Source organism: Mauremys reevesii, linkage group 22 (assembly GCF_016161935.1).
Source record: "Mauremys reevesii isolate NIE-2019 linkage group 22, ASM1616193v1, whole genome shotgun sequence".
NCBI lineage: Eukaryota > Metazoa > Chordata > Testudines > Geoemydidae > Mauremys > Mauremys reevesii.
This window is the reverse complement of record NC_052644.1, coordinates 17,974,850-17,999,315: the sequence shown is the minus strand read 5'-3', so window position 1 is coordinate 17,999,315 and position 24,466 is coordinate 17,974,850. Positions and strand designations below refer to the sequence as shown.

The following is a 24,466-nucleotide window of genomic DNA, read 5'->3' as shown; positions in this document are numbered from 1 at the left end:
CGGACACTGCTGCCGGCAGCCCCTGGGAAGAAGCCAGGGAAGGGAGCGGCAGGCCAGGGGGGTCTCTCACGTCCACTGCCAACCATTTCCCTGCAGCAGATGGGCCCCTCCCCAACCAGCCCACAGCTCCCTTGCCAGCAAACAGGAGCAGCAGGGCAGGGACCCGTCCACCAGCCAGATAAGGTAACCCAGCCATGAGCGGGACTGCCCCAGCTCCGAGTCTCCCCCCACGCACTCCCCCCTACACACACACCCCAATCCCCTTTCCTGAGCCCTCCGCACCCACAGCCCCCTTCCCTGACTCCTGCACCCCCCCCCCACAACCAGCCCCCTGCCCTGAGCCTCCCACAGCCCCCAAACCCCTTGCTCTGACTCCTACACCCCCCCACACACCTAGCCCCCTTCCCGGACTGAGCCCTCACCCCCAGCCTCCTCCCCTGATTCTTGCACTCACACACAGCCCACTGCCCTGAGCCCCCACAACCCTCAACCCCCTGCCCTGAGCTCCCCCACACCCACACACAGCCCAGCCCCCTGCACCTCACACTTAAATTTCTAACAGGTACTGTCGTATTGCAACACCCCCACCCCGATCCTCTGCCCTGAGCCCCCCACTGTGACAGGACAGTACCTGTAAGAAATTTCAGTTATTTTCACCCCTGCCCACAAATAACTTGTTGCTCTCAAAAGGGGCATCAATGAATCTGTAGGTGAAATATGTTGAAGGTAATAACCCCACTATGTGGTCAGCTGGAAAGCTACCAACAAAACTTGCTGGCAGTAAATGTAACACAAGTATCATGTCCAGTACAACTAATTGAATGGAAAGCTCCTAGGAAGCAAATAGCCTTTGCAGGAAAGAAACAGTATTGTGCAGTACCCAATCAGAAAGAATTCTGTCATGGTCAATGCTGATTTATGGTCACAAATCAAATTTTTTGTTTTAAAAACAAATAATAGATTATCAGTGTTGGAAGGGACTGCAAGAGGTCATCTAGTCCAAACCCTGCTCAAAGTGGGACTAACCCCCACAGGGCCCCATCAAAGATGGAACTCACAAGCCTGGATTTAGCAGGCCAATGCTCAGACCACTGAGCTATCCCTCATTTTCAGGTAACTATCTGCTATCCAAGGCTTAAAATAGCTAAGCTAAAGCCTTTCAGCAGGCCTCAGCCCACAGTCTTCTCCTGTTTCAGTTTGCCTGACTTATTAGTTTCTCAAAATATTGCTTCATCTTATACTATTATAATCCTATAAATCAATTCTGACGAACATATAAGGAGTCTATAGAATGGAATCATGACATCACACAATAACTAAATACCAAACTAAAGCCATTGGCTACACTCCATAGATGGTCGAGTTCCTCACTGGATAGGCTGGGATTGTCCTTTGCAGCCTGGAACCACCTCCCCTGTTCACCCTCTTTGTTCTCCAGACAGTGCTCCCAGGTGTTGAGTTTTGGGAGGGGCGAGAGGCCAAAAGTCACTTCCCTTCCTTTATAGGCTCTCCCACTTGCTGGAAAGATCTATATAACATGAGTCAAGCCCTGTCCATTGTCTATGGGCTCCCTGTGAGAAGCCTTCATTGGACACACATGATAGTCCTTGGGAGCGTGCATTCCCCTTAATGGGCCATCAACACTATCTGGCTTCTCCAATGTTGTACCTGAAAGACTGGTTGTGGGTGTTTCCAACCTCCCAACATCTTCCAGTGACACATACCAACCACAACTTCATAAGTGCCCATACAATGACAGCACATACAATCCACCAGGACATTAATGTTCAACAGATCGAGCCCTTTCGAATGATGCCTCACAAGGCTCACTGTGTACACAACAGAGCCGAATTCTATCACCATGGTAAATATGGGGGTGCCAGGGAACTGCCTTGGAGCACAGAGGGTCACAGCGCCAGACACAGGGACAGAGATGTGAGGCCCCAGGCCTTGCTCATAAGGAGGAGAATCAGGAACTTCCCCCCGTCGAACCCCAGCATGAGACAAACCAACCCACCTGGACAGGGCCAATGCTCCAGCCTGGAGTCTGCGCTGGCCAGTGTTCACCACCTCCCATCCCACACTGCTGTGTGCCCTGGCCCTCACCATACCCCATCCCTCACCCCCATCTGCCCTGGCCCTCCCCAGCTCCCAGCCCCCACCATGTCTGCTCTGGCCCTTGCCACCTCCCATCCTGGTCCCCCGTCTGCCCCACCCCTCCTGGCTCAGCCCCACAATATTTCCTTTCAAGGCAATATTGAATGAATTAGCTGAGTCCCACCTCCCCTGCCACTGGCCTGGTCACGGGGACAGAAGGAGTGGGCACCGTCCCTCTGCAGCATGGGCGGGGGTGGAAAGAATGGGGCTATAAGAAGAGGGGCTGGGAGCTGAGAGCCCATCACTGGGGATCCGGTATGAGCATCTGTCAGTGAGTGACGGCACCTCCTACTCCTGGCCCATGGAAACCATGGTGAGTACCCGCTGCCCCTCACCTCCTGCCCCATGGAAACCCTTGTGAGTCCCTCCCACCTCCTCTTGCCCCATGGAAAGCCTGGTGAATCGCCACTGCTTCCTCCTGCCCCATGGAAACCCTGGTGAGTACCCGCTGCACCTCACTTCCTGCCCCATGGAAACCCTGGTGAATCCCCACCACTTCCTCCTGCCCTATGGAATCCCAGGTGAGTCCCCTTTGTTCCCCCGCCCCGGCCCATAAAGCCCCAGGGAAGACCTGTCTGCCATTCACACCCCACCCCATCAATCTCCAGGGGGTTATCCCCTGCCCCCTCTCCTGTCGGTAGCACACCAGGGGCTAGCGGATGTGGATTGGTGGCTCTGGGTTGTGCCCAGGCTCAGGGGTGCTTACACTGTGGGGTCCTGTGCAGGTGTCGGGACGGATGCCCAGGGCTGGACTCCTGCTGCTGCCCCTTCTCCTCTGCTTCGGGCCAGAGACTGTCGGGAGCATCAACCCGTCCGCGCTCAGAGAGACTGTGGATCATGTAGATAAGTGAGTGAGATGCCAGTGGGGCATTTCCCATCTGGCTGGGACCCGTCTGCCCTCCTCGGGTGGTAAATGAAGGAAAACGGGGGGAAGATGCTTCACGTTTGCCCTTTGTGATTTTCTATGGCATAGGTGGCTGAGTGCATGGCAGAGCTGGGAGGGGTGATTTTGGGGTGCAGGGGGAGTTGGGACTCGGAGCTGGGAGGGGTGATTATGGGATGCAGGGAGAGATTCAGCCTGGAACTGGAAGAGGGGTAATTCTGGGGATGCACCGGGCTGGGGTTGTGGGTCTCATTACTATTGTGCAAAACTGGTTGGAAGCTGGAATTCCAATTCCCTCAGAAATGTCTATTTTCTTTTCAGTCCAAATTAGTTACTAAAATTTGAAAACTTCCAAGGAATGGGATTTCCAAATTTTGTTTTAGAATTATGTTTTGTTAGATAGAAACATTTGGTTATGACTTTATTTTATATTTTTACTTATATTATATTACTGTTTATAATATACAGGTGAAATATTTATATTACATTATATTATACAGCAGGAAAGTCAAGTTGCTAAAGCTGAAATGGAAATATTTTGATCTTGCTGAAATGAAATATTCAGATATGGTAAAACTGAAATCTGTTTTTAATTTTTCCAAAACAAAATTTGGAAATCCCCAAGAATTACCCCTCTTCCAGTTCCAAGCTCCATCTCCCCCTGAATCCCACAATCACCCTTCCCAGATGCGAGCCCCAGCTCCTTCTGCACCCATACACAGGGGAAGCAGACAATGCTCACCACTCCCAATAAGGCAGATGGACTTTTCCTGGGGGCCAGTCAGGGCCAGGTCATCTGGGGCTCTATCTGCTGTATTGAGGGCTGGCAGGGTGCTGAGGGCTGGCAGCTCTGATCTTCGCCTGTTCCCTGCAGTTAGTCTCCAAAGAACTGCGTTCCTTTTGGACCCCAGTTTATATAGTGAAACTTGAGTTGGGCTTAGCTGTACCTGAACCAATCATTAACTGAAATGCTACAGAATTGTGTTTTTCTCCAATCCTAGCCCATTACAAAACAATTCTTTACCCAATCATAACCCGCCACCTTACTTGATTTAAATCTTGTAAAATTAGTTCTGCAACTGACAGAAACAATCAAAGAACCAGACAGAGACTATCTAGATAAAGAGTAGAGAAGTGGGGGACTATAAAGGCAGGTGTGGCTATAGTTTTTTTGCCGCCCCAAGCACGGCAGTCAGGCAGACTTCGGCGGCGCGCCTGTGGGAGGTCCGGTGGTAACGTGGATTTGGCGGCATGCCTGCGGGAGTTACGACAATAAGTGGGTTTCTTGCCAGACTGTTGAATGCTGTCAAATAAAGTTTTCTTTAATGATCTTAAGATCAGGTGATGGTGGGTACTGTTAGCACAGGAATGCTGCCTTAACAGCCCAATCTTACTTTTTTTTTTTAAATTTAGAGGTAATATGACTCTTTGCTTCCTGGGCTGCTGCTTATTCCTGAAAAAGGCCTCAGACCTTACAGATTACTGCCCTGTCCTCAGTCAGTTATGAACCCCCAACCTTCCCCAATTCAGCTGCTCAAGGCCATTTCAGGCAGAGGTGGGATGAGAACCCAGCTCTCTAACGTGGCAGACATAAAGCCTTTCACACTGAATGGGCCATATATAGGTGCCATTGTCAGCCTCCCTTTAATCACAATCACAGTCCCCTCCCAGAACTGGGGGGAGAAATGAGGAGCCCTGATCTCCAGTGTTCTTCAGCTCTCCAGAAAATCGCTGTGTATGCTGGGGCGAACTGTGTGTCCCGTCCCTCTCTTGGGGTGGCTCCGCATAAAAGCTCCAGCTTGTTCCTGGAGCTCAAGCGGTAACGCTCAGCCCTGTGGGGCTGACGGACCAAAGCTCACACCAGGCTGATGATCCCTGGGGGCACCTGTTGCAGTTTCTTCTAAAAACCGCACTCCAAGTTTATTTCATTCTCCCAGGGAGCAAACATTCCCTAATCCAGGCTGGAGCCCTGAGAGCCTAGAACTGGCCAGTGACGGCGCCATGTGTGACCCACCCCAAGTTTGCCGCTCGGGGCTGGGGCAGAGCTGTTCAGAGCCCCCTGTCTTCTCACTGCCCTTTGCTTTGCCTTCGCTCAGGGATGGGTTGGCTGTTGAATACGCCTTCGCCGTCAGCCTGCAGAAAGCCAGTTGTGAGAACCCATCTGGTCTGGAACAGGTGCTGCGCAGGAACAAGCTACGGGACATGCAGGTGGCCATCAACCCAGAGGGTGTCCTGTACGACCCAGATGAAGGGCCCATTGTGGCTGCCCGGATGCAGCGCCTGGGCAGGGCGGGGGAACATGCCGAGTGGCGCCTGCTCCAGGGCGACCGGAACAGCCCCGTGCAGAAGCTCCTGGCCCGGACCTACAACGAGAGAAGCTGCCTGATCTTCTTCACCGTCCGCTCGCCCTGTGCGGGGACGTGCCTGCTGGTGAAGAGGCCCCACAACATCCTACAGATGGTGAGCGACACCTTCCACCCCATCGACCACAACTACAAGACCTTCATCTTCCGGCAGATCTACCGTCAGGACCGGGACCTAGATCCTCAAAGCCTGCTGGAGGCCTGGCACCAGCTGCCCAACGTGCCCCTGCTGCGCTGTGACAACAACGGCTGCAGGGACTGCAGAGGGAACGACCCCAAAACCGACCCCAACACCTGCCTGAATGAGATTCGAGCCATGAGGCAGCCGCTGCACCCATCTGGCAGGGGGCAGAAGGAAGAGCAGGGGGCAGAGGGGAGAGCAGAGGATGTAGGGGAGAGCAGGGGGCACCTTTGGAGGTTTGGGGAGATGGTGGGTCAGGGGGCACCATTGGAGGGCTGGGGGGACAGCAGGGCAGAGGGCGACATCGTAACATTGGGGGGATGGCAGGACATTGCGCGTCTTCAGAGGCGTTGGCACCCTCAGCAGCCTAAGTGGCCCCCTCAGAGGCCTTGGCCCCCTCAGCGGCCTAAGTGGCCCCCTCAGAGGCCTTGGCGCCCTCAGCAGCCTAGGTGGCCCCCTCAGAGGCGCGGGTAATGGCAGGGCTGAGGGTGCTGCAGGAGGGTTGGGGGCATGGCAGGCCAGGGGTTGCCATCGGGGGAAAGGGTGATGGAGGGTTAGGACGCTCCATCGGAGGGTTTGGGGGGTTACAGGGCAGGGGACACTGTTGGAGGTTCGGGACATGGGAGGATACAGGGGGTGGAGGGGGTGGGATATTTCTTTTTTCAAGGCCTGTGATTTTGCAGAGTCCCCCCATCCTGAATGATTAACACCAATAAAGTGTTGAAGGCTCCTGGGGCCTCGTGTCTCTGTCCCTGTGTCTGTCTCCCTCCTCTCTGTCCGTGCGCCTCGACTTTACACAGCGTGGGAGGCCTCGCAGCCTCCCTTGCAGTGCCCCCTTCATCGGGCCAGGCCTGGCCCCCACGTTTTGCCTGGGGCTCCCCCTGAGCCCAGACCCCTGGCAGAGTCACCCCCTTGGGAGCGAGGCCGGGCAGCCTTTGCCAGACACCCAGCTCGCTATGGATGAACCTGGCCATCGGCTGCCATCTACTGGTGAGGTGGAGGTAGACTCTTGAAAAACACTCTGGGCAGGCCCCAGTTTGCATGTTTCCTGCCAGCCCTGCACTGGCTGGATCAGATGGGGGGAAGCTCAGCGGGGGCTGAGAGGGGTCAGGGCAGATCTGCCCTGTGTGCTCTGGGCGGGTCCATGAGATTGGCCGGCACGCGCCGCACCACGGGAACTGCTGGGCAACGCGCCCTGGCTCCAGCGCTGGGCACACGTCCACCTGCAGTGGGACGTGTAGGTGCACCGTCACTCCACGGGGACCTGCAGCTCCTCGGCCTGATGGGACAAGGTTCCAGTCAGTGGCTGGAGGCTCTGAGGTGCTGTGCTGGGGATGGGGGACGAGAACAGGGGATAGGAGAGCCGGTTAGACAGAAACCTGGGCCTGCCCTGGTTTGGTGAGTCGTACATGCCTGTTCGTTTCATCTGCTTCTCCCCTTGAGCCAGATTCATCTGCTTGTTAACAAGGCCGGGATCCGCTGACGGGGACAGGTGGGTGGTAAAGGCCACGGCTAGGATCAGGTGCCTGTCGCTAAAGCCCAGTGGTCATGGTACATGTGGTACATGTAGGTACCAATGACGTAGGGAAGGCCAGGAGAGAGACCCTGGAGGCCAAATTTAGGCTGCTAGGTAAGATATTGAAGTCCAGGACCTCCATGGGACATTGAGGATCCCACAGCTGTCAAAGTGACCATTTTTTGGTCTGCCATGGACTCATGCTAGGCAGAGTGGGTGTGCCTATGCAAACAAGATCCGCCCCCTAAGCTTATTTGAGAACCACTGATGTAATTGAATGGGACTCTTTCATTTGTCTGTTTCTGATCAGACCCTGCCTGTATTTATCATTTTCCATCCTCTTCTCCTCACAAGGACATAGAGATGCTGTAATAATAGATCCTCCCCTAAGAGATGTTCCAACCACGTGCTCCTCCACACCTGCTGGCTTTCCCCCAGCCCTTAGTTTAAAAACTGTCCTAAAGGCATCACAGAAACTCGGTGGAATGAGGATAATCAATGGGACACAGCAGTAAAACCAGGGTACAAAAGAAAAAAAAAATATCGGCAGCACAGAACAGGTCGTGCTGATGGGGGAGTGGCACTAGATGTGAAAGAATGCGTAGAATCAAATGAAGTAAAAGTCAAAAATGAATTAAGATTGGGGTATCCTGGGGAAGGGACTGCAGTTGAGGAGCGGGTCCCAGGCAGGGGTCAGAGTCTGCATGGGGATAGAGTTGCTGGGGCAGGGGGCACACACCCTGAGGTGAGTGGGAGGTCTCCAGGCAGGGGACTGAAACTGGTGGGGGTGGTCTGAGTGCAAGCCTCTGAGTGCCACTCCCCCTAATCAATTAAAAATATGTTTTTATATTTATCCCCATTATAAATGCTGGCAGCAAAGCGGGGTTTGGAATGGAGGCTGACAGCTCGCAACCCCCCATTTAATAACCTCGTGACCCCCTGAGGGGTCCAGATCCCCAGTTTGAGAACCCCTGAATTACATCATGTAATAGCAGACAGCTAAAAGGAGACAATTTTTTTAAAGTGCTCATATACCAATGCTAGAAGTCTAAATAATAAGATGGGTGAACTAGAGCACCTCATATTAAATGAGCATATTGATATGTAAGCAGAGTCAGGATGAGCTCTACCCTGACATCTGGTGGTGAATTATGGCTAGTGTGGAAAAGAACTTAGGGGGCGGATCTTGTTTGCATAGGCACACCCACTCTGCCTAGCATGAGTCCACGGCAGATCAAAAAATGGTCACTTTGACAGCTGTGGGATCCTCAATGTCTCGGTTATGGGGTAGGAGGAATAAAGTGTTGTTACCCTGATTATGTGAATGAAGGAGTATGAGCCTGTTTTATGACAGAGGGAGTCACAATCAACTATGTAGCACTTGCCAGACAAGGGGCATGGGTTCCAAAACCCAGTGAATTAAGAGTTGTTGGGGGATAAGTGTGTATGAGATGCCTTTCTTCCAGTTTTGAGTAGTAGCACTAATTTTGATTCTCTTAGGAGCTGCTGAGCTGATTTTCTTTTGTGCCAATGGTGCACCAGCACTAAGTTTCCCCTTACTACTAAGAATCTGAAATCACTCAAAGAACTAAAATTACTGAGCTGCTGTCACTGAGTGCTCTGTTAACTAGTGCGGGTGCCTAAAAATATATTGTTAAGCAACTAGCAGAGTAGTTTACAGGACGGTTGGAGTGGTTCATGGGATGGCTGGTGGAGTAGAGCAGCTTGTGGGAGGGTTGGAGCAGCCCACAGAGCAGAGAGGAGCAGTTTGTGGGGACGACTGGAGGAGCGGAGCAGCTAGTGGAGAAGAGCTGTTTGTGGTGAAGGCTGCAGCAGACCTCCACGGAGTGGCGGGGCAGTTGGCCTCGGCCCACGTAAGGTGCCCCTTAACACCCCATGTGTCCCCCTCCCCCAATTCTGCCCAGGCTGGGGGGGGGGTGTGTGTGTAAAACTCTGCAGATGAACTTTTGAACTCTGGGGCAGCACTGACCAGGGACAGAGACTTTTGGGTTGTTGGACTTTGGGGTGACTTAAGACCCTAAGGGAAAAGGACATTGCCCAACTTACTTGGAGGTGGGTCTTTTGCTCATGGTTTGTGTTATGAATCCTGTTTGTGGTATGTCCCCAATGTAATGCCGCATTGTTTCCCTCCGTCATTAAAAGGATTTTGCTACACTCAGACTCCGTGCTTGCGAGAGGGGAAGTATTGCTTCCTGGGGGCTTGGGGGGGGAGTAATTGTTCCAAGTCACTGGGTGGGGGCTCGAGCTGGTTTTGCATCGCGTTATTGAAACGGAACCCCTGGATACTGAACCCGGCCCTTGTTGCTGCCAACTCAGAGGGGCTGAAGGGTTACAGATATAATAGGCATCACAGAAACTTGGTGGAATGAGGATAATCAATGGGACACAGTAAAACCAGGGTACAAAATATATCGGAAGGACAGAACAGGTCGTGCTGGTGGGGAGTGGCACTAGATGTTAAAGAAAGCGTAGAATCAAATGTAGTAAAAGTCGGAAATGAATCAAACTGTACCATAGACTCTCTATGGATAGAAATTCCATGCTCTAATAATAAGTGTATAGGAGCAGGGCTATATTACCGCCCTCCTGACCAGGGTGGTGATAGTGACTGTGAAATGCTCAGGGAGATTAGAGAGGCTGTTAAAATAAAAAACTCAATAATAATAATGGGGGATTTCAATTATCCCCATATTGCCTGGGTACGTGTCACCTCAGGATGGGATGCAGAGAGAAAGTTTCTTGACATCTAAAATGACTGCTTCTTGGAGATGTATTGTCTGGAAAATAGAAAGGCGCATAAACACTGGCAAACGAAGTGTAAAAATACAATTAGGAAGGCCAAAAGAGAATTTGAGTAACAGTTAACCAAAGACTCAAAAAGTAATAGCAATTTTCTTTTAAGTACATCAGAAGCAGGAAGCTGTCAAATAACCAGTGGGGCCACTGGACGATGGAGGTGCTACAGGAGCACTCAAGGACGATAAGGCCACTGCGGAGAAGCTAAATGAATTCTTTGCATCGATCTTCACGGCTGAGGATGTGAAGGAGAGTCCCAAAACTGAGCCATTCTTTGTGGGTGACAGATCTGAGGAACAGTCCCAAATTGAGGTTTTGGAACCAATTGATAAATTAAACAGCAATAAGTCACCAGGACCAGATGGTATTCACCCAAGAGTTCTGAAGGAACTCAACTGTGAAATTTGAGACTGACCAACTATAGTGTGTAACCTATCATTTAAATCAGCTCCTGTATCAGATGACTGAAGGGTAGGTAATGTGACACCAATTTTTGAAAAGGGCTCCAGAGGTGATCCCAGCAATTACAGGCTGGTAAGCCTGACTTCAGTACCGGGCCAACTCGTTGAAACTATAATAAAGAACAATATTGTCAGACATATAGATGAAACTAATTTGTTGAGAAAGAGTCAACATGGTGTTTGTAAAAGCGTAGAATCAAATGAAGTAAATTGAATGGGACGCTTTCATTTGTCTGTTTCTGATCAGACCCTCCCTGTATTTTATCATTTTCCATCCTCTTCACCAATGCTTCACCAATCTACTATAATTCTTTGTGGGGGGTCAAGAAGCATATGGGCCAAGGGGATCCAGTGGATATAGTGAACTTAGATTTTCAGAAAGCCTTTGACAAGGTCCCTCACCAAAGGCTCTTACACAAAGTAAGCTGCCACGCGATAAGAAGGGAGGTGCTCTCCTGGATTGGTAACTGGTTAAAAGATAGGAAACAAAGGGTAGGTCTAAATGGTCAATTTTCAGAATGGAGAGAGGTAAATAGTGGTGTCCCCCAGAGGTCTGTTCTGGGACCAGTCCTATTCAACATATTCCTAAACGATCTGGAAAAGGGGGTAAAGAGTGAGATGGCAAAATTTGCAGATGATGGTGTGGAGAAAGTAGATAAGGAAGTGTTGTTTACTCCTTCTCATAACACAAGAACTAGGGATCACCAAATGAAATGAATAGGCAGCAGGTTTAAAATAAATCAAAGGAAATATTTCTTCACACAACGCACAGTGAACCTGTAGAACTCCTTGCCAGAGGATGTTGTGAAGGCCAAGACTATAACAGGCATAAAAACAACCCCCTATATAAATTCATGGAGGACAGGTCCATCAATAGCTATTAACCAGGATGAGCAGGAACGGTGTCCCTAGTCTCTGTTTGCCAGAAGCTGGGAATGGGCGACGGGGGATGGATCACTTGATGATTCCCTGTTCTGTTCATTCCCTCTGGGGCACCTGGCACTGGCCACTGTCGGAAGACAGGACACTGGGCTGGACGGACCTTTGGTCTGACCCAGTAGGGCCGTTCTTATGTTCTTATGTCATTTACCTTCCCTACGTAAATGTCTTAAAGCTGCAGAGGAGAGCTCTACGTACACAGAAGCAAGGTGGGTGAGGTAACATTTGTATTGACCCAGCTCCTGCTGGTGAGAGAGAAAAGCTATCAAACTGCACAGGTCAGACCTGAAGACGAGCGCTGGGTAAACTCCAAAGCGTGTCTCTCTCACCAGCAGAAGCTGATCCAATAAAAGCTGTTCCTGCCCCCACCTCGTCTCTCAGTATCCCGGGATTGACATGGCTACAACATCACTGTATAATACAAGGAGCCGCTGTTACTCTCTGCTTCCCCTGTTCTCCGTTTTGAGGTCTGTGTGTGCACAGGCAGCTGCCTCACCCATTGGGCTGCCCTCAGGTGCCTGAGCTGCACACCCATTAGCTATTGCCTGTGCTCTGTGCGTCACTCCCCCAGCCCTGCGCAGGGACCCTGTATCTGCCCCCCGGATGCTCTCTGCAGCTGTGTTTGTGACAGGCTCAGCCACTTGCAGCAGATCAATAAGTCAGAGCAGAAGTTAGTCCAGAAGAAGGAAAAGCTTCTGAGTGATTCCCCTGTGTGTTCAGTTCTCCCCCACCCCCCGCCCAGCGGAGAAGTGAGATATGGGTCCTGGGGGGCACAGCCTGGGGCTACCTGGGGGGAAGGCGTTACCTGGGGCTGCCACGCACAGGGCCAGGGTGACTGAGCCCCAGGCCAGGAGCTTCCTGCTGGATGGCATCTCCCTGGCTTGCGCTCTCCCCTTAGGGAGTTGCCAGGTGCGCCACCCCCCAGAGCCACTGGCTAACAAGGGGGTTTCACAGCTACCCGGCTGCACATTGTTTTTCTTCCACGCACCCAGATGCTCGGGGAGAGGCAAATCCTCCTGAGGCTGACATCTGGCCCGGGCCCCTGCCTTTGATCAACTGCCCCGCTCCAGCTGTGCAGCCCAGACTCAGCCGCATGCTCTGATTCTTGTAACTTTGTAGAAGCCGAGCTGGGGAATGTGAGGGGGGGAATGAAGTGGGATGTGCGGGGCGGGGGCTCTGGAGCAGCGCTCAGGTGTGGAGGTTGGTGCAGGGTGGGATCTGTCCCCCTTGGTCAAACTTCACCCCATGGGGCCGTGCTCTGGCACCAGGACCCTTATTCAGCGGAAGGGACCATGCCAGTAGCTCGGTTCTGAAACACCCAGTTCAACGGCTGCAGCTTTGCCCAGGAACAGGGTTTCCAAAACTGCCATTTTTCTACGATCCCTCAGTGAACAAGGGCCCGTCCTCAAAGGGCCCTTTGCTCCATGTGCTCCAACGTGCTGATGGAGCAGAGCCAAAAGGGGGTAGCTGGGCCCTTTCCCTTCCAGTGAAGTGATGGTATTGGGAGAAGGAACATGGAGCCAGCTCAGACCCCCATCTCCCTCCCTCCCATCGCCCCACAATTCCTACCTATTGCTGCTGCCCCAGGCTCCCCCCGGTTGGAAAGGGGGGTCAGAACAGTGCAGGTGTGTGTGAGTCGGGGCCAGGAGGCCAAAGCAGAGCAGCTGGAGATAAGGGGGAGGCTTTAGCTGGCTCCACCCACCCCCACATCCATGCCCCCCATTTGTGAGCCCCCCAAAAGAGTGCCCCCCCAACCCCACATCAGTCCCAGCCCTGCTCCTGCATCCTCCCCCAGCTCCTGGACCTGTGGGGCCCAAGGGGACCTCCACCCCTGGGTGGGGCACAGGCTGGGGAGGGCAGAGTGGGCTGGGCAGGCAGAGATGGGACACAAAAAGATGGTGTCAGGGGAGCAAAGGGACTCGCGTGCAACCAGGGCCTGCTGAGCCCGGGGTGACCCTCCCCAAGGAGGCAGAGGCCGGGGCAGGCGAGAGCTGGGCTGTGGGACCTGGGGGAGCCGAGGGGAGATTTGAAAGAAACCCAAGGAAATGAGCTGCCCATAAACTTCGTTAGCCCAGAGTGAAGGGTTCCCAGAGTGGCCTCGTGCCCGTGCAGACTGTTCAGCGCAGAGACACTCAGAGCTCTGCAGGGAATACGGCGCTGAGGGCCACCCACCCCCACAACACCAGCGCCCCCCACACCAGCGCCCGGCTCTCACAGGGGCTACAGAGCACGCAGGGGAGGGAGCACACGGCTCCGTCTAGCACCTTTGCTTTGCCAAGGCAGGGCTTGGGTTTGGAGCAGGCTCAGCGACCAGGAGCTACCTCCAGCTGCCAATACACCCGAGGCTGCCCCATGCAGCCTGGCCCCAACTGGCCCAGCATCTCCCGGGACCTGAGTTAGTTCACGCTGCCCTGGAGGGGGCACGGCCATGCACTGCCAGCCTGTGGACGGTCCTCCTGGCCAGGGGACCTTGCCAGAGACACAAGCAGCACAAGGCAGCATTGGAATGAGGCTTCCTGGGGCTCCCGAGAGGCACAACTCCTCTCTTGCCACCTGCTGAAGCTAACACCTCCTACCCCCGGCCATGTGGCATGGCCCCCACCCGAGCTCAGCAAGGGCAGCTGGAGAGTCGGCTGCTGAGCACTGCAATTCACAGCTGTGCCAGCTTGACCGATAGCACATTTGGAATTCCTCTTCCCTCCATTCACCCTGGTGCCCTGCCCCCACGGCTGAACCGTTCATGCTGCTGCCTTCTCTGGGCAACATGCCCTTCCCTGCCTCCCACCCCCTTGTGTCTGCCCCCTCGTGCTGGCGGGTGTTGCATTAATGCCAATGGCGGGAGCAGGCCATGGCTCAGAGCTGGCTCCATGCCTGGTCGCTGGCTGGAATGGAGGCTGCAGCAGAGATTGAGAGCACGCCAAGCTGGGTTACTTTTCTGGGCTGCCAGGATCAGAGCACAGGCCCAGAAAGGCCTGTGACGTTCTCCCCCAAGTCGCTCTGAAAGCGTTCAGAGAGTAACCCAGCGCTAGGAGCCAGAGCAGGCTCCCTTTGAAGCCTGAGGCCTCCCCTGGGCTAGTGCAGTGCCACTGGGATGCAGCAACTCCATTCTGGCTTTGCAGTGGGCACTGTCACACCCGGGCACTCAGACTTGGGTGCCAATCACCGGGTCAGTTCAGCAGTGAAGAGAAACCCAGAGATTCATAGGTCCCAAGGCCAGAAGGGTCCACTGAGATCATCCACTCGGACCTCCTGGATCACACATGCTGGAGAACGGCCCCACAGCGATTCCTAGAGCAGAGCTGGTAGAAAAACATCCAATCTCGATTTAAAAATGGCCAGTGATGGAGAATCCACCATGACCCTCAGCAGAGTGTTCCAATGGTTAATTACCCACCCCCTCTGTTAGACAAAAAAACACTTAGAGCAGGGATTGCTGGGATATGACCCCTGGGCCTCTTGTTTAGTAGGGAGAAACCACAACCAACAACGCTGTGCCCACCCCCTTTGAAAGAGCATTCTTGGATCTACATTGCGAAACAAGAGACTCAAGAGAAAAAGGGGTCAATGGGCCAGGTCGCCAGCTGGTGTGAATGGATGTGGCTCAGCTGAATCGTATACGGTAAATTCCCACACAACGATGCCAGCACTAAACGGGGAGATCTTTGCTGCTGTCCTCTACAAAGTGGCCCCGAGCTGGTTTGTTTTTGCAGATTATTCACCCCAGAAATGCTGAGACCTTTAAGTGCAGCGGGGCCCAGGGGGCCAAGTTCTGACCCCAGATTCTGGGCCTTGTTAGGGGTGAGTGAGGGAGGCAACCTAGTGACAGAGGATGTGGAAAAAGCTAATGTACTCAATGCTTTTTTTGAATCTGTCTTCACAAACAAGGTCAGTTCCCAGATTGCTGCACTGGGCAGCACAGTACGGGGAGGAGGTGACCAGCCCTCTGTGGAGAAAGAAGTGGTTCGGGACTATTTAGAAAGACTGGAAGAGCACAAGTTCATGGGTCTGGATGTGCTGCATCCGGGGGTGCTAAAGGAGTTGGCGGATGTGATTGCAGAGCCATTGGCCATTATATTTGAAAACTCATGGCGATCGGTGGAGGTCCTGGATGACTGGAAAAAAGCTAATGTAGTGGCCATCTTTAAAAATGGGAAGAAGGAGGATCCGGGGAACTACAGGCCAGTCAGCCTCACTGGAAAAATCATTGATTGCTCAAGGAATCAATTCTGAAGCACTTAGAGGAGAGGAAAGTGATAGAGGAGAGGAAAGTGATCAGGAACAGTCAGCATGGATACACCAAAGGCAAGTCATGCCTGACTAACCTAATTGACTTCTATGAGGAGATAACTGGGTCTGTGGATGAGGGGAAAGCAGTGGATGTGTTATTCCTTGACGTTAGCAAAGCTTTTGATACGGTCTCCCACAGTATTCTTGCCAGCAAGTTAAAGAAGTATGGGCTGGATGAATGGACTATAAGGTGGATAGAAAGCTGGCTAGATCGTCGGGCTCAACGGGTAGTGATCAATGGCTCCATGTCTAGTTGGCAGCTGGTTTCAAGCGGAGTGCCCCAAAGGTCAGTCCTGGGGCCGGTTTTGTTCAATATCTTCATTAATGATCTAGAGGATGGCGTGAACTGCACTCTCATCAAGTTTGCAGATGACATTAAACTGGGAGGAGTGGTAGATACACTGGAGGGTAGGGATAGGATACAGAGGGACTTAGACAAATTAGAGGATTGGGCAAAAAGAAACCTGATGAGGTTCAACAAGGACAAATGCAGAGTCCTGCACTTCGGACGGAAGAATCCCATTCACTGTTACAGACTAGGGACCGAATGGCTAGGCAGCAGTTCTGCAGACAAGGACCTAAGGATTACAGTGGACAAGAAGCTGGATCTGGGTCAACAGTGTGCCCTTGTTGCCAAGAAGGCTAATGGCATTTTGGGCTGTATAAGTAGGGACATTGCCAGCAGATTGAGAGACGTGATCATTCCCCTCTATTTGACATTGGTGAGACCTCATCTGGAGTACGGTGTCCAGTTTTGGGCCCCCCACTACAAGAAAGATGTGGAAAAATTGGAAAGAGTGCAGAGGAGGGCAACAAAAATGATTAGGAGGCTAGAACACATGACTTATGAGGAGAGGCTGAGAGAACTGGGATTGTTTAGTCTGCAGAAGAGAAGAATGAGGGGGGATTTGATAGCTGCCTTCAACTACCTGAAAGGGAGTTCCAAGGAGGATGGATCTAGACTGTTCTCAGTGGTAGAAGATGACAGAACAAGGAGTAATGGTCTGAAGTTGCAGAGGGGGAGGTTTAGGTTGGATATTAGGAAAAAAAATTTCAGTAGGAGGGTGGTAAAGCTGTGGAATGAGTTACCTAGGGAAATGGTGCAATCTCCTTCCTTAGTGGTTTTTAAGATCAGGCTTGACAGAGCCCTGGCTGGGATGATTTAGGGGATTGGTCCTGCTTTGAGCAGGGGGCTGGACTAGGTGACCTCCTGAGGTCCCTTCCATCACTGATGTTCTATGATTCTATGAATCCGAAGTCAACCCCAACAGCGGCAGGGTGAGGCTCCGAGCTTCTCTGAAATAACCTGGCCACCTGCTGCCATCTGCTGGTGAACAGGAGGAAGACATGTGACTAATGCAAGGAGCAGACCCTGCTTTGCAGTTGCCCTGCCTGGGGGCCCAAGGGGTCAGGGATGGGGGCTCAGGCTGAGGCCAATGTGGGGGCTTTGTCACCCTGGGCTTCAAGCCATTATTATAATCTATCCCCTTTGTCCCCCATCAAGCTGCGTGGGGCTGATCCTGCGGCATCTGGGGGTTGACGGAGCCCCCTGCGTGGGCTCCACACGGTCTGTCCCCACCAGAGGGAGGAGGCAGCCATCTTTGTCACCATGGCTCACAAGACCCAGTGCCCCCTCACTGGTGCAAAGGGAGGTGATAAAACCCTGAGGAGCTGGGGTAGGGGAGAGGGTTATGGGTCCGGATGTGGGGCTGCTCCCTGCGCCTGGTGGATGCCACCTGAGGGTATGGCCCTGTTGAGGATGCGGGTCCAGGGTCAAGGCACAGTGAGGTTGGGGTATCCTGGGGAAGGGACTGCAGTTGAGGAGGGGTTCCTAGGCAGGGGTCAGAGTCTGCATAGGGATAGAGATCCTGGGGCAGGGGGCACACACCCTGAGGTGGGTGGGGGGTCTCCAGGCAGGGGAGTGAAATTGGGGAGAGTCCTGCGGAAGGAGATGCACCTGAGGCAGACTCATAGTTGGGTGGGTGTTTGGGGGTAGGGGACAGCATTGTTTTGGGTGTCTCCAGGCAGCAGGTGCAATGGGGTTGATGCTTTCAGGGCAGAGTGTGCAGTTGGGGGTCCCTAGGGCAGGAGGCGTGCAGTTGGGTTGGGGGTCCCTGGGGCAGGAGCGGTGCAGTTGGGTTGGGGGTCCTAGGGTAGGAGGGGTTCAGTTGGGTTGGGGGTCCTAGGGCAGGAGGGGTGCAGTTGGGTTGGGGATTCCCTGGGGTAGGAGGGGTTCAGATGGGTTGGAGGTCATAGGACAGGGAGTGCCATCGGGGTAGTATCATGAGAAGTTTCCATCCCACTGTGTTCATTACACACATGTGATGAAGTTGCTGATTCTCTGCTGGGCGACTGAGGCCAATAAAGCTCCCAAGGTCCCGGCACCTGGCATCTCTGCCCCGATGTTAGATGCCAGGACATCTTCATCCAGCTCTGCCCAGAAAACCTCTTCCTGGGCTGGCTCCCAAACGGCATCAGTTTGTGCCTGTAGCACAGGAGACCCCGACTCAGCCCCTGGCACGGCAGCTGGGACAGCAGCCGGCCAATCAGCACCTGGCCCAATAGAGAAGCTCCTGTTTATGATCCTGGGGTTGAGTCAGACAGGTACGTGCTGTGCGAGACGCCCTTCACTTGTTCCCTGGTTCTGACCCAGGCCAAAGACCGTTCCAGCTGGATTCCTCTGGATGGGGTAGGGTGAGCAGATGTCCTGTTTTTATGAGGACAGTCCCTATTTTGGGGTACTTTTCTTATATAGGCATCTATAACCCCGCCGCTCCCTGTCCCGATTTTTCATACTTGCTGTCTGGTCACCCTAGGAGGGGGCCAGGGGCAGGGAGGTCCCTTTGCCCCCACAGAAACGATGAGGGACTTGGGAGGGAGGCCCTCCCGCTCCCCACATCCTGCCACACACAAGGTCGCTAGGATATAGATAGGCAGGCCTGCCTGTAAAGGTCTAGACTTTAGGAACGCAGGTGTATTTTTACCACTTAGCTAGTTACTGAGGTATAAAACAAAGAATCAAAATCACAGTCTGCCTGTGTCTGGGCCTTCTCTCACTAGGACAGTCTGAGGCTTGGTTCTTAGGCTAAGGCCTTTGGCCAAGCAGCAAAGGCAGCCATAAGCTGGGAAGCGAAGGTCACATCCTCACATCCCAACCCGTCACACTGAAATAAGGTGCTATTGGCCTGTTAGGAATAAATCCTGTCCTGATAGTGCCCATCAGCACCAGAGAAAGATGATTCAAGAAAACGTACTTTGATAACATCCTGTCTGGCAAGATATCACTTATCAGTGGTTATGGTTGTGAAACCCTCATGTCTGTATCTTTTATCTTTATGGCCCCCACTTTTCAATTGTTAATCTGTCTGGTTCTCTAATTGTCTCTGTCTGCTGTATAACTAATTTTGCGACGTGTAAGTTAATTAAGGTGGTGGGATATAATTGGTTAGAGAATTATGTTACAATATGTTAGGATTGGTTAGATAGATTACAGTAAAACGATTGGTTTAGGTATAACTGAGAATATTACTATATAAACTAGGGGCAAAGAGGGAATAATTTGGGATTCAAAAATAAGGAAAAAGGAACTTGGATTGAAGCTTGCTGGAAGTTCACCCCAATCACCATGGAATTATTTGCACCTTTGGACACTGGGTATTGTAGCTCTCTGTTCACATGAGAAGGACCAGGGAAGTGGGAGGGTGAAAAAATAAGCCCTCTAAGAAAGGTCACCAGAGGCTGGTCCCTCAGGGGCTGGAGGCTGCCGGTCCCGCGGCTCTTGTGCCACCAGCACGGCCAGTGATGAGCTGCCAAAATCTTAACAACCGGTTCCCTATAAAAAGTTCTGATTTAAAAGGGGGGAGTGGGGGAGGGGCCGGGGCAGGGGGAGACATAGTCATGGGGCTGGGGGCCCCTGCATGGCCTGGGGCAAATTACCCCACTTGCCACCCCCGGCAGCACTAGAGCTTGCAGCCCCCTCCCTCCTTACCTACCCTAAGCTCAAAGCAACAGGATGCCTACGGCTGGCCCCACTGCAGCTGGGGGGAAGTGGGGGAAGGGCTGGTGGAGACTCAGCCTCCCAACTGGGAATCCTGGGAGCAACAGGATGGTCCGGCCTGCAGACTGGAGTTCTTTGAACACTCCCTGGCCCTTTAACAGCCGGTTCTCCACGGAGGTCTAATTTTTGCAACCGGTTCTTGGGAACCTGTGGGAACCAGCTCCAGCTCACCACTGAGCCCGGCCACAAGGGCCGTTTCTTTCTCAAACCAAGGTCAGGCCACAGGGGAAGCTCGGCCAGGGCTGAGGCGAGGGGGTTGGCGTAAGGCTCAGTTGCGAGGCCTCCCGGCCACACAGCTCTTGCACCACCATCACCACCGCAAGGGCCGTTTATTTCCCAAGCTGCATTTGTGACAGTGAGGGAGCCCTGTGCCTGGCACGGTGCGGTGCGGGGGGGCAGGTGTCTCACCCAGCCAGGTTAGGTCTTGGACCTCTTTGTCAGGGCGAGCACCACACCAGGACAGGCCCCAGCCCTACCCCCAAGTGCCATGAACCACCCTGCCCCAAAGTCCCCAGCTGGGACCCTGACTCCCACCCAGTCTCCCTGGGGTGGGGGCACCGGTTGGGTGCAGATGGGACACACAGCCCGATGGCTTTCCTGACGAAGCCGTCATTGGCATGGACGGCACCGGGAGCTCCTGGAGAGTGATTGGCTGGCAGGGAGCCCAGCCAGTATCTTGCTCTCAGCACAGGGTGCACAGCCAGGACAGGGCTGGGACCGTCCAGCCGGACTCCTGCGTCCCAGGCCTGCACCACCTGCATCCAGCCCAAGCCTTGGGCACAGCCAGAGGGAGAGCAACATGGAGCAACAGCAAGGGGGGAATTGTCCCATCCCTCTGGGGAGCCGTCCCGGCCCTGATTCCTCCCGCTGGCCTCTGGGCACCTGGCTCCACAGGAGCTCAAGCACCCTGGGGCCCTGCTCCGGCTGGCTGGGGGAAGGGATCGTCAGGGGTCACAGCTCTCCTCCAGGGCCACCCGGGGGGGCGCCGGAGGGGAGGGGAAGTGGGGCAATTTGCCCCAGGCCCCACAGGGGGCCCCATGAGAGTTTTTCAGGGCCCCTGGAGTGGGGTATTTCACTTGCTCCGGGGGCCCCGGAAAACTTTCATGGGGCTCAGGCCCCCAGAGCTTCTTCCACTCCGTGTCTTTGGTGGCGGAGGGTCCTTACCATAGAATATCAGGGTTGGAAGGGACCTCAGGAGGTCATCTAATCCAACCCCCTGCTCAAAGCAGGACCAATCCCCAAACAGAGTTTTACCCCCACTCCCTAAGTGGCCCCCTCAAGGATTGAACTCACAACCCTGGGTTTAGCAGGCCAGTGCTCAAACCACTGAGCTATTCCTCCCTCCCCCGGCACTGTGCCGCTGAAGTGCCCTGAAGACCCGAGGTGGGGGGTCCTTCCACCCCGGGACCCACCGCCAAAGTGCCGGGTCTTCGGCAGCAATTTGGCGGTGGGGGCACCTCGCCGCTGAAGACCCCAGGCCCCCTGAATCCTCTGGGCGGCCCTGCTCCCTTCCTGGGAAGGGGCGTCCAGGCTGGGAGCCAGGGACCAAGCTGAGGGACTGTGGGGCAGACTGAGCAACACCCACACTGCCTGCTCTCCTCCATGCCCCCTACTCTGCCCCCAGCCCCCTGCTCTCCCCCAAACTGCCAGAAATACCTACTCTGCATCCCCCCCGGCCTCCCAGAGACCCCATCACCACGATGCTCTACCCACCTTGCCCAGCCTGCCGGGGATCCTCGCTCTGCCCTGGTCCCTCCCTCTCACCTGGATCCCAGGTTCTCATTCTCCTGGGGATCCCTTTCCCCCAGAGGAAGGGTGAGGGCTCAGGAGGGAGGCCCTCGCCTGCTCCCCACTCCCTGCCACAGACAAGGCCACCAGCGGCTGGTCCCTCAGGGGTGGAGCCTGCTGGCCCAACGGCTCCTTTTCCAACACCCTGGGGCCGTTGGCAGCTCGGGGAGCTGGACCCAGAGGGGAGCCTCCCACTAACCCAGGTTGGACTATGGACCCCCTTCCCAAGGCGCCCGCCCGCAGTGCCCAGGCACCAGCACAGCCACCAAGGGGCATGAACTGCCCTGCCCCATAGTCCCCAGGGGCACCACTTGGGCACAGAAGGGGTGGGCAGACAGACGGTCTCCTCAGGAGTATTAGACATTCAGTGAGTCCCTCCCAAGACCGGATGGCCGTGTGACCCCAAACACCCACCCCCCAGCTGTGCCTTCAGTCCTATTGCTATGGAGCCGTTGCTCGCTGGACAGCACTGGGAGCTGCCGAAGGACAGGGGGTGTCTGGGAGCCTGGTCCCAAATGTGATCCAAGCTGGCCCTTCCTGTTCTCTTACCCCTCCTGGCATGTACAGCCTGCCCCCATTAACCCTGCGTTAGAACAATAGTGTGCCCCTTTGGGGCCCCATCCCTGTGTGCTGAGCCCCCTTGGCCAGCCCAGTGCTGGAGAGAAGCAGCTCGGTCTTAGCGCAGGCCGTTTCATCGTGCCCCTTAGGGCCAGGTGTGGCACTGTGGGTGAGCCCTGCCTCAGTTTCCCCTCACCTGGGAAGAAGACTCTCTGGTTCCAAACAGCAAAACCCGTTTGGACGGGACTATCACAAGCCAAACCTCCATCCCAATGTCCCCAGGAGGCTGAAGGGGGCAGAGATGCTGCTGGCGTGGGGCTCTCAGGTACATTTCTCTGTCCCGGACCCACCCCTAACCTCCATCAGTCCTGGATCCTAGTGAAACACCAGCTGGTTTGGCAATGGTGGTGCTGCGTTTCTGCCTGTCCCTGAGGGGTGCAGGGTGCTTTCCAGAGGGAAAAATCTTCCCCTGTTGAGCCCCTGTATGAAACCTACATGTATGTGCCAGGCTCCAATCAAGAACGCCACCCCCGATTGTGTAACGGCTGACAGTCTAGAACCCCTGCCCCTCCTGAGTGTGGGCCGGGCCCCTATCTAGATCCCTCAACCTATGTGTGCATGGGGCTCCTATTTAGAAAATCTGCCCTACCCAGAGCATGCACCTGGCTCAATTCTAGAACCCACACCCCATCCTGACTCTGCTCTACACTCCAATCTAGCACCCCCTCACTTCTTAGTGACCTCTGTGCATCAGTCTAGGGGTTATCCCCTGCCCGAGCAAGCGTTGAACTCCAGTCTAGAACCCCCACTCCACCCAAGCACACTCTAAGCTCCCCACTAGAACCTCTCCCCACCCTGGATTGACCTTGGAGTGAGGATTCCCAGCTGGAGCAGGTCCACTGACATCAGGGCCTATTGGCACCCTGTTGGCACAGACAGCGGCAACCTGATCTCGCTGAGTGACAGATCGACATGTTCAGCCTCCTGTCCCATCCCCAGCTGTCTGTGTCTGTCCTGACAGGGTGGAAGAGAGCCAGACACATGGACAGAGATGCTGGTGCTTGAAAAGTTTTTTGGGGTGGTGTAACCTGGAAGTGAGGTACCCCCTCCCCCTCTGCTCTCTCTCACACTGTGACAAGCTGCAAAAGCTGCAATCCCTCAGGTGCTGCAGTTATACAGCCAAAAACCAGATCAAATGATTAGGGGGCTTCTGAGGAGGAGGAGAGGAAGTGGGATTGTTTAGTCTGCAGAAAGAGAAGATTGAGGGATTCGATAGCTACTTTCCACCTACCTGATTGGGTTCCAAGAGGATGGATCTGGACTGTTCTCAGTGTCTCAGAGAGAACACAGGAGAATAATGGTCTCAAGTTTCAGGGGAGATTTAGGTTGGATATTAGGAAAAACTTTTTCACTAGGAGGGTGGTGAAGCATTGGAATGAGTTACCTAGGGAGATGGTGGAATCTCTTTCTTTAGAGGTTTTTAAGGTGAGGCTTGGCAAAGCCCTGGCTGGGATGATTTAGTTGGGGATTGGTCCTGCTTTGAGCAGGGGTTTGGACTAGATACCTCCTGAGGTCCCTTCCAACTCTGATATTCTATGATTCTATGATCCATAGGCAGGGACGCACCCAGCCAAGTTACATGAATTCTTCCCCCACCCACTCATGAACTAATAACAGAGAGGATCCAGCCAATTCCCCGCAGCTCTCCGTCCTTGGATCCCATGTCTGTACCATCCTGCCCTAGTCAGAGGCCTGGCCAGTTTAAATTGATAACCCAGTCCATTCTGCCCTCGATGTGGAGAGGACATGCACCAGCTTGTGTACACTGAGCAGATTCTCCAAGGTCTTCAACCAAAACGCACTATTTTAGGTAAAATATAAAACAGATTTATTAACTACAGAAAGACAGATGATAAGTGATTGTAAATAGTGGGTGTAGAGATCAAAGTTGGTCACCTAAGAAATAAAACTAATTTGCAGTCTTAGTTCTAAAAACTAAACAGGATTTGAATCTGGCCAAGGAATCTCACCCACCCACTCCTGTAACAAACCCCTAACCTATGTCTCAGCTATTGAAGTCCTCAAATCGTGGCTTAAAGACTTAAAGATGCAGAGAATCCTCCGGCAAGTGACCCTACCCCACACTGCAGAGGAAGGCAAAAAACCCTTTACCGCATGTGTTTCCTATTCTGTTACCTCTGTGGTCAACTGTTACAACACCCGCAACAACCAAAAAGAATATAAAAAAAAAGGATACAAGAACGTTAATACTTATAAGGTAATGCAAAGCATAAGTCCACAACAAGTTCCAAAAGCAGCTTATAACTATGTACCATTTCCTAACTGTCCGAACTATGTACCACTTCCTAACTGTCAGGGTGGTTAGGCACTGGAATACATTGCCAAGGGAGCTTGTGGAATCTCCATCACTGGAGATTTTTAAGAGCAGGTTAGACATT

General features: G+C 53.6%; 1 protein-coding gene across 1 annotated transcript in view; it reads left to right on the top strand.

Moving 5' to 3' along the window:
• Positions 1 to 2,193: 2,193 nt before the first annotated feature.
• Positions 2,194 to 24,466, top strand: part of LOC120388162 — a 30,888-nt gene continuing 8,615 nt past the window's right edge. Inside the window, exons 1-3 of the mRNA XM_039509791.1 lie at positions 2,194 to 2,470; positions 2,883 to 3,004; positions 5,137 to 5,970. Of these exons, the coding sequence (XP_039365725.1) occupies positions 2,459 to 2,470; positions 2,883 to 3,004; positions 5,137 to 5,970 (968 nt within the window). The 5' untranslated portion in view covers positions 2,194 to 2,458. The remainder of the gene's footprint in view (positions 2,471 to 2,882; positions 3,005 to 5,136; positions 5,971 to 24,466) is intronic.